The 12,145-nt window shown below is 49.5% G+C and overlaps 1 protein-coding gene and 1 non-coding gene across 4 annotated transcripts; one reads left to right on the top strand and one right to left on the bottom strand.

The window, feature by feature from the left end:
* Positions 1–1,160: 1,160 nt before the first annotated feature.
* On the top strand, positions 1,161–1,233 carry TRNAM-CAU. The gene has a single exon. It is a non-coding gene; the product is annotated as a tRNA-Met (tRNA).
* A 1,551-nt stretch (positions 1,234–2,784) lies between these two features.
* On the bottom strand, positions 2,785–7,746 carry TLE7 (TLE family member 7). 3 transcript variants are annotated; one of them, XM_017953546.3, is made up of 9 exons: positions 7,018–7,746; positions 6,881–6,903; positions 6,676–6,734; positions 6,122–6,337; positions 5,774–6,015; positions 5,416–5,557; positions 5,116–5,269; positions 4,664–4,737; positions 2,785–4,352 (listed from the first exon to the last, which is right to left on the bottom strand). In XM_017953546.3, exons 1-9 carry the CDS (start codon positions 7,296–7,298, stop codon positions 4,248–4,250), a joined length of 1,296 nt encoding a protein of 431 aa, XP_017809035.1. In that variant the 5' UTR covers positions 7,299–7,746; the 3' UTR covers positions 2,785–4,247. The 3 variants fall into 3 exon arrangements, with proteins under 3 accessions (XP_017809035.1, XP_021787839.2, XP_031513971.1); XM_021932147.2 differs by having other exon boundaries at positions 6,881–7,746; XM_031658111.1 differs by having other exon boundaries at positions 4,240–4,737; positions 6,881–7,746.
* Positions 7,747–12,145: the final 4,399 nt, after the last annotated feature.

Raw genomic sequence — 12,145 nt, forward strand, 5'->3', positions numbered from 1 at the left:
CCGGCAAGTTCAACGTCGTCATCTTACCCAGGATGGTTTTTGGGCAATGGGATGGGGTGAAGACTCCCTGAGCCAGTAATTTCCCTGAGTGAGGAGGGAATCTTGAGATGGGGAGAGTTCCCTCCACCCACCTATCCACTCGCCCATCCCTCCCCGCACCCTTTATTCCTGTCATCTTTTCATGTGACAATAAATTGGAGAGCCCTGCTCTGAGGGAGCAGTGCGACTCTGCTGCCCTTCAAAATGAGAGGCCCCTATGTGTAACCAGGAAGCAAGAGTATTTGAAAAATAAGAAAGAAAAAGAAAAGTGCGGGATGTAAAAAAAAAAAAAGAATCGGCAAGTCCAAGGCAACCATAACTTCTTCCCTCCATTTGCCGACTGAATTCACGTCCAAGAATCTTCTGGAACCTTCCCTCCCTGCTTCCACCTCGCCCTACCCCAACTCCAGGGCCTGGGCTTGGAGATTTCACACCCCATACCCCTTCTCCGCCCTCCTGCCCGTCTGCCACGCCCTCCTGCTCCCCAGGGCCCTACCCACCCCTCGCTCCGGAGTCGCCCCTGACGTCCAACCGCGGCTGACGTCGCACGCTCCAGCCTCAGTCCACCCTGGGACCCTGCATTTGGCAGCCACGCGAGCCCCTCTCCAGCCCAATCAAGCGGCCGTCGCCCTGGAGACTGAGGACCCCTGCTGGGGTCACCCCTTGCAGCCTCCTCTCCCATGCTCGCCAGTCCTCGCCACCCCCGCCGCTTGCACCAGACCCAAGCGCTCGTCCTCCGCTTCCCCTGCACCCTGGCCTGGTCACACCTCGGAGCTTGTCCCTACCTGGCCGTGCCCAGAGTCTGCCCGCCGGGTATCCCACACACACCGCTGGGCCTCACTGCCTCTCGGTGAGCTGTGGTGGCTCGGGTCCTGGTCCCCACGAAGCTGCGACCGGCAGGCAGCTTTCTTCCATGCGCGGGGCTCGTTCCCTGAGCCCAGGCCGCTCCGTGGCTGCAAGAGCTACCTTCCCACCCACGTGTCCCCAGGTGTGCGCACAAGCCCAGGGTGAGACCAGGGGCTGCTCCCTGCAGAGGCCGACCTTGCAGAGGCGACTCTGTGAGCGCAAGGGGCTGCAGGTATTTTATTATGAAAGGTAGAAACCTTAGAGAAGCAAAGGCCGCCCTCTTAGCGCAGTGGGCAGCGCGTCAGTCTCATAATCTGAAGGTCCTGAGTTCGAGCCTCAGAGAGGGCAGCTGTTTTGTTGTGTACGATGGCAGCAAAGATGCTTAGAAGCAGCTAGAAGCTTCTAGAAGCAAAGCACTTTGGAACACGGGAAAAGAGTAGGTGTGCCAGTCAGGTACTAGAGGGTAAGGATGTGTCACCACCCGAGAGCCGGGTGTACAGAAGCAGGTTACTGAGCTACAGGGCGGCGTAAATACATTGTTATGTAAACTCGCAAATGAGTCAACCTCGCTCATAACAAAAGAAACTCAGATCACAGCCACAGGAACGGCTATTGTCCCCTCTCCCAGGAATTAAAATTCACACATGGGGCCAGGTGCATTGGCTCACATCTGTAATCCCAACACTTTGGAAAGCCAAGATGGGAGAACAGCTTAAGCCCAGGAATTTAGAGACCAGCCTGGGCAACATAATGGGACCCTGTTTCTACAAAAAATAAAAATGAAAAAAATTTTAAAAATAGCCAGACGTGGTGGCAAGTACCTCTAGTCCCAGCACCTCTGAGGTGGGAGGATCCCTTAGGTCAAAGCGGCAGTGAGCTATCATCACACCACTGCACTCCAGCCGGGGTTTAAAGACAAAACAAAACAAAACCCTCCACAAATAAGAAAACACACACTGTTGGCGTGAATGTAGGCAAATGGACACCAAGCGTTGCTGAAAGCTAAATTCCTCTGGCAACATCTGTGAAAATCAGTCTCCTAGACCACTTTCAATCTCTTTTTCCCCCAACCTTCCTCGGCTAGGAGAAAGGCCTTGTCTGTAAAACTTAAATCCTTTGAAATTTATGGCTCAGGTATATGGTCGTTTGTAAATGCTGTGTGTGTGGGAGGGGTGGGGGTGTCTTCTGTAGTGGTTGTAGGCCTTGTTCTAAGTTTTCTAATCATGTTATTCAAAGCTTCTGTACCCTTATAAATTTTTTGTCTATTTGAACTGCTGGTCACTGTGAGATACAAATTTGTCTTAATTTGTTGATTTTTCTTTTTGTATTTTGAGGCTACAATAACAACTACATAAAAATAAAATTATTGTGCTTCCTGATGAATTGAACCTGAACTGAACACTTACGAAATGTTCACCTTTATCTCAAATATTTTTTGTTTTATATTGTCTAATATTAACATCAACTTTCTTCGATTTGTGCAAAGTATCTTCATTATGCTGTACTTTCTGTGCCCTTATGTTTTAATGTATCTTTCAAACACAGTTGTGATTTTTTTAAATTGTTATATGATCTCTACAGATTAATAGGAACATTTAAACCACTTACATTTAATGTAATTACTGCTATATTTGGATTTAAATCTATTATTTCAGTAAGCTTTTCCTTTTCAGGTTCTTCTTTGTTCCTTTTGTCCTTTTTCCTCTTTTTTTGGATTATTATTATATATTATTCCAATATTTTCCCTCTTTGCTTGGAAGCTGTACACTTGTTTAATATTCTTTTAGCAATTAACCTAGAGATTACAATGCTACTCCTTGATTTATCAACACTGCTATTAGGACTCTTATCTTATTTCCAGAAAGCATTTTAAAATTCTTGTATTCCCACTCCCAATTATTACCCTCCCAACTTGTATGTCTTTATTTTTAATTCTCTTGGACATAGGAGTGGAATTACTGAATCATATGGTAACTCTATGTTAAGCATTTTGAAGAACTTCCAAACATTTTCAAAGTGACTGCAACATTTTCCAGTCCCACCAGCAATATATGAGGATTCCAATCTCTCCACATCCTTGTCAACACTTGTTACTGTCTTTTTTACTCTAGCCATCCTAACAGATGGTAAGTGATACCTCCTTTGGGTTTGTTTTCTTCCATGCAATAGTCCAAAGTGAACAGCTTATCTCGATGTCTGACTCATGCACAGAGGATGCTTCTAGGATAGAAGCATCCTGTGTTTCTGCAATGCCCTGGGGCCTCCACATCATTTGCCTTGAGCTGGTAGAAGTGGAACAAGACCCTGGAGGGAACAGTCCTACTTCTTTAGGTCTAGCCCAAAGCTGACACATATTATTCACTCATGATCCACTGGCAAGAACTCAGTTCCTGACAACACCTACATGTTGCAAAGGATGGCAAACTTGGCCCTTGGCATTGCAGCTTCCTCCCAGGGAAAACTCTAAGCCATGAACTTCAGTGGGCAGCTGGCAGTCTCAGCTATACAAACACCAAGCCAAAAAGAGGACACTGATGGAAGAACACTAGAAAGCAGGCCTTATGGCTTTTTTTCCAGGAGCTGGGGCCTTTCCAGCCCAGTGAAGCCCAGATATACTACTACACTGTCACATTTTCAAACATGAGGAAACTGTCCTGAAACAGTGAGCTAGGTAGCTTTGATTAGCACCAAACACCAGAATTAGCATCAAGACTTTTAAAAAGTCAAATACAGTGAAGTAGCATGAAGCAAGGAGCTTCTCCATCATTGAAGTTAGGCACAAAAAGGGAACCTGTCCTCAGAACATGGCTAGACCAGCTCTAGGAGTTTTACCGGAGTCAAGAGTTGAGCATTGTTGGTCTATCTATCACAGTCTGAAAGTTGGTACGTAGTCTTACATTTCTTGAGCTTTAAGATTCCAAAAATTCCCCACTTTAAAAAAAAAAAAAAAAGTTTACAAACAAAATTAAGTCTGGTCTAAAATTCCTTCCCCACCCTGGAATTTGCTGAAGGCATAAGCAATCCATCACAATGAGTTTGTGACTTGAAAGAAAGGGACACATATCCAGGCCATTTTGCTTTCTGCTTTGCTATTTTATTCATTGCAAAGGGATCTCAAGTTTCCCACCAAAACCCAGAAATCAGTAGTAGAAAGATAACAAAGGAAAAAGCTCCAAGCCATCTGATTAAAGTCTGGGAGTGTGGGCTGAAAGCGGGGTATTGGAGGAGAGGAATGACCTGCCACCCAAGCTAAAGCAGAGGGGATGGCAGGTGTTAGAGGTGTCCAGCACCCTGAAGCCATCCTCACAGCCACACCAGCCCAAAGACTGGGTCTTCACTGGCAGGACCATGCCATGCCACCTTTAATACAAGAGCTGGTAGACGATGGCACTGCTCTTGGAGCCCATGACCAGATACTGGTTGTCAGAGGATACATCACAGCACAGGATACCTGAAGACTCCTCTATCTAGATGGATGGAAGGGCCAAAAAAGGGATCACATTTGGGGCAAAGATTGGGCCAGACATGGAGGCTTCATTTAGGGCTCTTTCAAGGCTCAGTGTAGACCTAAGGCTCAGGTGGAGGACAGGGCCAGGTCTCAGGGCTCAAGGTGACTTGGGAGTTCATAGGATCTGAAGTCCTCTTTCCTCTACTCTGTAAAATGGCCCTGGGTGCCATCTCAGAGGTGTTTTCCAACACCCACTGGAATCCAACCAACTGGGACCTGGAGCTATAAGCTCTGAGTGCCTGGGTTCAGGCAGCTGTCTGTGTTCAGTACCTGAAACAACTTTTGTAGAGAAGGTGCCTCCAAGCCACTGAGGCGCGTATCTATCGCGGTCACAAAATAGCTCCCTGGTGAAGGAACGAACAGATGAGAGGCCAGAGACCAATCCTGCATTCTAGTTCCAGCACTGTCCCCAACCAGACTAAGGGCAAGTCTTTCTCTGCCTCAGTTTCCCTATCTATGAAAATCAGACACACAACCCAAGCCATTCCCTTATCTGCCCCCACCCTCCTACCACACGCAGGATCATGGCTATCACAGAACAACAGAACAATCGGATTGGGTTCATGCCTCTTCAGTCTGCCTGCGTCTTCGGGCTATCATTCTGTGCAGGATCTCCCATTACGGAGGGAGCCAGAAAAGGAAAGAGGGGTGAATAGAGACAGAAGAGACGACAGCAAGTTCACAATCGGACACCCAGAGGTGTCACCTGGCTTCTTACTCACCACAGGAGGCAAACTTGAGGCTGTGGTGGCGGGTGTATTTTTTCATGACAGCCTTAAACTGCTCATTCCGACGAGTGTGAAGGAATGCGATATCACTTGTTCTCAAGCCCGCCAATACCCATTCTTCTCCGGGGTCATGGGTAATGCTGAGGATCTGTTTGTGGAAGCAGGTTTGAGGTCAGCACTCAAAGTTGCCAACACCATGCTTTGTGCCCACCTCTCAAGCTCACACTCCCACCCCTGCCTCCATGCATGACTCCACTGCAGGTGGCATTCTGCCAGTGGTGGCCAGCCAGGCACCTCATTCTGTAAGTCGTGTTGGTGCAGCCTCTGGTAGTTCCTCAGGTCCCAGGAATACAGGGTGGTGTCTTCACCTCCTGTCCAGAATATATTGCCAGTGATGTCCACACATCGGGACCCGTATACAGGAACTTCGTGCTTCCTGGTGGGTGGAAAAACAACGCAGAGGGTCACTGAGTGGTTTGGGCCCCTGGGAAGTTTCAGGGTCAGGAAGCCCCTAGGACTACCCCAGATATATCCTCTACACTGACTCGCCCAGCCCTAATGCCAAGAGCCCTAATGCAAAGAGAGGAAGAGTGAGCCTCACTGGCAAGCCCTCCCCCAGGTACACCCGAGTGACTCTGGAGGGAGCTCACACCTGATCAAGATTTGGTTCTGCAAATCCCAAATCTCAACAAATCCATGGAAACAAGCCAAACAGATATGGGCATCAGAGGAGACAGCCAGAGAATAGCACGTGGGGCCCGTTGAGGTCAGCCGTGCCCTGACCTGGGGGGTGGGTGCCAGGTCCCAGAGAGTCACGGCCTGGGATGCACCCCCTGTGATCAGGCTCTGCTCATCAGGGAACAGCTTGCAGGTGACAACACAGTCCTGGGGATCCTGTAGGAAGGGTTCACACACTGGTATCCCCTCAGGGCACTGACCCTGGGTCTCAAATCAGAGGCCCTGTCAGAGTTCCCTGAGTCCTGCTTTGGACCCCCCTCACCTGCAAATCCAGCTGGGCCTGAGGGGCCTTGTCTCCCGCCTGCAGCGCACTCTCATCCCACACCCTGATGTAGCCGGAGCCACACGTGTACACGTGGTGGGTTGAGCCGCTGATGGCCACAGCGTAGACCCTCTTTCCATGGAGGAGTGTGCCAACCTTCCAGGAGCCGTGTGGGGCCCTCTTCTGCCTGACCACAACTTCATCTGGAATGGGGGGCTGGGCAAGGAGAGGGTGGGTAGCAGTGGCCCTGACCTGCTATCATTAATAGGACAGCCTACCCCTGTCTTCCAGCTAGATTCTTAACCACCCACCCATCCACCCATTCACCCACCCAACCCCTGGTTCCCAGGGTCACAGCTCTTAAAGAAATGACACTGTGAGCTGAACACCTACTTCTCAGGATGGGGAACAGGGAACATAGCTCAAAAGCAGCAGGAGCCCAGGACACCCCCCTACCTATGGGAGAGAGAGTGGAAGTGCGGACACACGGTTTCTTGATTGGGGGTAGGTGGGAAAGGAAAGATCCTGAGTACAAAACAAAATGAGACACTTACAATTGCTCTGAGCAATGACAGGACTTCTTCACTGGGAGGGGAAGAAGAGTAAGGCTGGCCTGCAGGGAAAGAGCAATGCCCACCTGCTCACAGAGTCCCACGCTTCAGGGAGAAGGCTGCACTGTTGACACCAGGCCCCCGTTCCCAGTCCCCCATCTGGGGCCCAGCTTGGGCGACCACACGCACCACCATGACTGGTACTCACCAACCTCAGAACCCAGCAGGAAGCTACGACACACAGAGAGAGGGAGGGAGACAGAGCGTGAGCCACAGAGCTTCCTGCTGGGATCTCCTTTCCCCAGGCCAGTTGGCCATCCCCACCCAGCCGTGTTCAAGCAAGACCTGCTTGGGCTGGACTCTGCTGCTTCTCCTAGTTGTGCCTCAGGGAGCCTAGCGGCCTGGAGCTCAGATCTACCCAGGCCCTGGAGGTGCCACTGCTGCTGGGTCACCGCGCTTGTCTCTTGATCAGCAGGGCTGTGCTGTATTGGGGGGCCCGGGGGCTGCCAGGGCACTCCATACAGACTGCCCAGTTGGTGCTGCACTTGTGGCTCAGGCTGAGAGGAAACGCCAGAGCTTTCTGGTACATCCCTTCTCTCCTCTGGCTCACCATCAGCCCCGAGCATTCTGAACGATGCCTCTTCCTTCTCGCCACTCACGTTCTTAGATCAGTGAGGTGCCTGGACCACCTGGTTCTAGGTCTTGAGAAAGAGACCCGCCAAACAGATCCCGGGTTCCCAATGTGTCCTGATCCCCTGTAAGGTGAAAAAAAAGGAGAGGCAGCTATGCACATGTACTCTGTAGGGTCTCTTTAGAAGGGGCAGAGAATGGCTCCTTTGATGAAAAGATTCACAAGACTGGTTGCCAACTAACTTTTTCTATTAGGTGTTGGTGGCAATGACGTTAAGGGTGAAACTGTCACACAGGCACTTTGAGATGTTAGTGCCAGGCATTGTGTTTTTCCTTTCATGCACATGGACTGCATTTCTGGTCATTTAAAAACCAAACTCACTGGCTGGGCATGGTGGCTCACACCTGTAATCCCAGCTTTTTGGGAGGCCGAGGCAGGCAGATCACAAGATCAGGAGTTTGAGACCAGCCTCACCAACATTGTGAAACCCCATCTCTACTAAAAATACAAAAATTAGCCAGCCCAGTGGCACATGCCTATAATCCCAGCTACTTGGGAGGCTGAAGCAGGAGAATCATTTGAACCCAGGAGGCAGAGGTTGCACTGAGGTGAGATCGCACCACTGCACTCCAGCCTGGGCAACAAAGCAAGACTCTGTCTCAAAAAAATCAAACTCACCTTTTCATCGGGCTGTACATATTTCCAGTGAGGGCTCATGCCTAAGCTAAATAAAATATAAGGCAACAGGAAACTCCACACACACCATGTGTCTCTCACCTCCTAGAGGGGTTGGAGGAAACCCCAAGAGACCATGAGAATATAAGGTGTCCTACTTGGACGCGGCAAGGATATCTAATGATGAAGTTGGCTTGGAGGTGATTAGTATTTCCTACACTATGGGATAATTCTGAGAACTGGCTACAATCACTCCAGTAGAACACTCGGCATTGTACAAGGCTAGTGGTAAACAATCAGTGGAAGGTAGTACACTTATTTGAGGCCTCTGTCAGGGACCAGAGCTTTGAAGATTTAAGCAGACCAAACACCCTCCCTTCAGGAAGGCTCCTGACCAACAGCCAGCCCTAGGAAGGCCCTGAAGACACCCAGGGTTCTAGGAACAGAGCATATCAGGAGCCTTAGGGATGGGACAAGACAATGGGCGGGGAAAGGATCTTCCACTGAGAACCACCAGTTTGACCGCGAGGCTCAATAGCTGCCTCTCAAACACCCACGAACTCTATGGCAAGTACGGGGCGGGGCGGGAGTGGGGGGCGCAGGCTGCCTGCCCTTGGGAAGATGCAGGGGAGAGTTTTACTTCTCTGTGTGTTTGGCCCTGAATTAAATGCTTTACATAGCTGATCTCATTTTATGCTCACAACTATATGGGCCCCATTTTATAGATTTTAAAACTGGAGCTCAGAGAGCATTGGGTCCATGATCAAACTGCGAGAAAACAGAGAGAGGAGGTTCGAACCCTGTCCTGCATAGCTCTAAACCACCTCCTTTCCTACCTCTCTATTAGAAGGAAGGCAATATCCACCATTATTACCAATGCAGTGACCTTTAACCTAGTACTTCCACTTCGAAAAATGTACCCTAGAGGTGCACTTGGATATATGCAAAATAATAGATGCACCAGCTGAAGAACAGCAGCATTGACTGTGACAATGTTTGAACATTGTTTGTTTGTTATAACCTTTGCAGAGCCAAGATTGCACCACTGCATTCCAGCCAGGGATTTGGCAGATGACTGACCAAAGCCCAAATGGCCATGGGAGGGGACTGGTGCAGTAAGTTAGAGTATAGTCATGTGGTAGAATAGTACGCAGCTATTAAAAATAACAAGGACATGGCTGGGCACAGTAGCTCACGCCTGTAATCCCAGCACTTTGGGAGGCTGAGGCAGGCAGATCATGAGGTCAGGAGTTGGAGACCAGCCTGACCAATAAGGTGAAACTCCGTCTCTATTAAAACTACAAAAATATGCTGGTTGTGGTGCCACACACCTGTAATCCCAGCTACCCAGGAGGCTGAGGCAGAAGAATTGCTTGAACCCGGGAGGCGGAGGTTGCAGTGAGCCGAGATTGCGCCACTGCACTCCAGCCTGGGTGGCAGGGTGAGACTCTGTCTCAAAATAAATAAAATAAAATAAAATAACAAGGACATATACATTGATATGGAATATTCCAAGGTGTATTAATAAGTGGGTGAAAACTGCAAGGTTCAGAAAAATGTGCCAAAGGTGCAACTTTTATGTAAAAGAAAAATGGAAATTAAATTCATCTTTGTACATAAGAAATTAGAAACAGTGGTTGCCTTTCAGAGATGGAAATTGGCAAATAGGAAAGAAGCATGGGAGGGAGATTTGTTACTGCGTAACTCAGTACCTTTTCTGCATTTCTGGATATTCAAACCTATGTTAAAAATGGCTGGATCTGGAGCCTTTCTCATCTTGCCCCAAATGTTGATCCTCCTGATTCTTAGTTGTTTAAACAATTTAACACACTCTGCCTGACTGGCATCAGGCTCCTCTAATTGGAGACACCAGGACTGAGTATAGAGCAGAGAAACTCCCAGCAGAGACTACCACTGCTCAGACCCCCTTTTGCAGGCTACATAAAGCTTAAAAGCAGTGAAGCTATTTAACCAGGGCTTCAGACTCCAAATTCGCCAGAATTTCACCCTAAGAATAAAACAAGGCTTTCTAGAAAGAGCAGGAAGAAGAGTCACTATCACCGATTCCCTTCTCTTCTCTCTCCCAGAGCTAGGAACACAGAGATCCCTACCCCCTTACCAGACAACTCTCTTTTCAAAGCCCCCAAAATGCTGGTGCTGGGGGCTCACCCAAACCCCCATGGCAGGAAACTCACCTCTGAAGGAAGAAGGTCAAACCTTAGACATGGGAAGTCAGCCAAGCTGAGACCCAGCCAGGCATAAGAATTCCCACCCCTCTCCCAGCCCCAGACCCTCCCTTCCACACCCAGGTGCTGCCCCTATCCCGCGGTGCTGCTGCTTTTAAACGCGGGCCTAATGGATCATCCACCCCTGGGTCAGAACCTCAGTCAGGTATCCTGGCCCTGAAAGGCTGTCAATCAATCACCAGGTGTGGTCACACAACCAACCCAGCTGAGCCAAGCTGCTGTTGGTGGTATCTCAAGTTAACCTATGAGTCCTTGAATTGGGGATAGTAAGACAGGGATCCACCAAGTATTTTCATGGCAGAAGGCAAGATAGAGGGAGACATTTTTAGGGGGATACGTCTTTGGACTGGATTCAAACCACCCTACAAGAGCCAGTGTCTGTGCAAAGATGGGGAGTTGAGTTGAGCTGTTCGCCAGAGCCAAGAGTCAGATTCTCAGCTCCAGGTGAATCTCCTTTGCCTGAGAAGGCTGATCTTGGCCTGAAGGCAATAGTGGGTGATTGTGGGAGGGACATGGGGCCACTTTCCTCTTCCTCCCCTGATCTGGCCCCAACTTGCCTGGCTCTGGGCCTCCCATCTTTTACCAGTGTCCCTGAAAGCAAAGACTGAGGAACCCTCTCTTTTTCGTGGCTGTCTCAGCCAGTGGTTCTTACATTGCAGCACACATCAAATCCCCTGCAGGCCTTGTTAAAAGTGTGGTGGACCCATTCCCAGAAGTTCTGATTCAGGGCTGGGCACGGTGCCTCACACCTGTAATCCCAGCACTTTGGGAGACTGAGGTGGGCAGATCACTTGAGGTCAGAACCAGTCCGTCCAACGTGGTGAAACCCCGTCTATACTAAACATACAAAAATTAACTGGGTATGGTGGTGCACACCTGTAATCCCAGCACTTTGGGAAGCTGAGGCATGTGGATTACCTGAGGTCAGAAGTTTGAGACCAGCCTGGCCAACATGGTGAAACCCAGTCTCTATTAGAAATACAAAAATTAGCTGGGCATGATGGTGAGTGCCCGTAATTCCAGCTACTTGGGAGGCTGAGGCACAAGAATTACTTGAATCTGGGAGGTGGAGGCTGCAGTGAGCTGAGATTGCACCACTGCATTTCAGCCTGAGTGACAGAGTGAGACTCTGTCTCAAAAAAAAAAAGAGAAAGAAAAAGAAAAGAAAGGGAGGGAGGGAGGAGAGACAGAAGGAAAGGAAGAAAGAAAGAAGAAGGAAGGAAGGGAAGGAGAGGCAAGGAGAGTGGAGGGGAGGGGAGGGGAGGGGAGGGGAGGGAAGGGAGGGAAGGGAGGGGAGGGAAGGGATTTTGATTCAGTAGGCATGGGGTGGGGCCCGAGACTGTGTTTCTAACAAGTTCCCGATGCTGTTGGTGATGCTGCTGCTGCTGCCACCAGGCTGGGGACCCGCATCTGAGAGGCACTGCGGGAACCCTTTAGTCTGACGGTCCCTTTCTGGAAGGAGAGGAAGGGGTGATGAAGCTGGACCCCTTTCCTCCTCCACTCCTTGTTTTTGCCTCCATTCCCTGATCACCCCTTTTCCCCCACTGAATCTACTCTCTCCTCTCCTCTGGCTTCTTTCTCATTCATTGGCTTCCTTCTTTTGAAGAAGTCCTGAGATGGCTGCTACTTACAGAGGAATCTTTTACTAACCCTGATCCCCAATTTCCAAAGCTCTCCATCTCTCTCTTCTCCCCTCCACCTCACTTACACACCCCTTATCCCCAGAACATCTGTGGCTGCCTATTGCCTTCAAGATAATGTTGCTGGAAAAAGAGGGTCCTGATCCAGACCCCAAGAGTTCTTGGATCTCATGCAGGAAGGAATTAAAGGCAGGTCACAGAGCGCAGTATGAAAGAAAGAAGTTTATTAGAAACCACTCTGTTGTAGAGTGGAGCATCCTCAGAAAGCAGGAGGAAGAACA

This window comes from Papio anubis, chromosome 18, assembly GCF_008728515.1.
Source record: "Papio anubis isolate 15944 chromosome 18, Panubis1.0, whole genome shotgun sequence".
Taxonomy (NCBI): Eukaryota; Metazoa; Chordata; class Mammalia; order Primates; family Cercopithecidae; genus Papio; species Papio anubis.

Excerpts from the sequence above, each read along its gene's own strand:
- TLE7 (XM_021932147.2), bottom strand. The coding sequence starts at position 7,298 with ATGCTCGGGGCTGATGGTGAGCCAGAGGAGAGAAGGGATGTACCAGAA. Across the intron at positions 6,735-6,880 it reads CCTGCTGGGTTCTGAGGTTG|GCCAGCCTTACTCTTCTTCC; the intron begins GTGAGTACCAGT and ends CTTTCCCTGCAG. Across the intron at positions 6,016-6,121 it reads AGGCCCAGCTGGATTTGCAG|GATCCCCAGGACTGTGTTGT; the intron begins GTGAGGGGGGTC and ends CCCTTCCTACAG.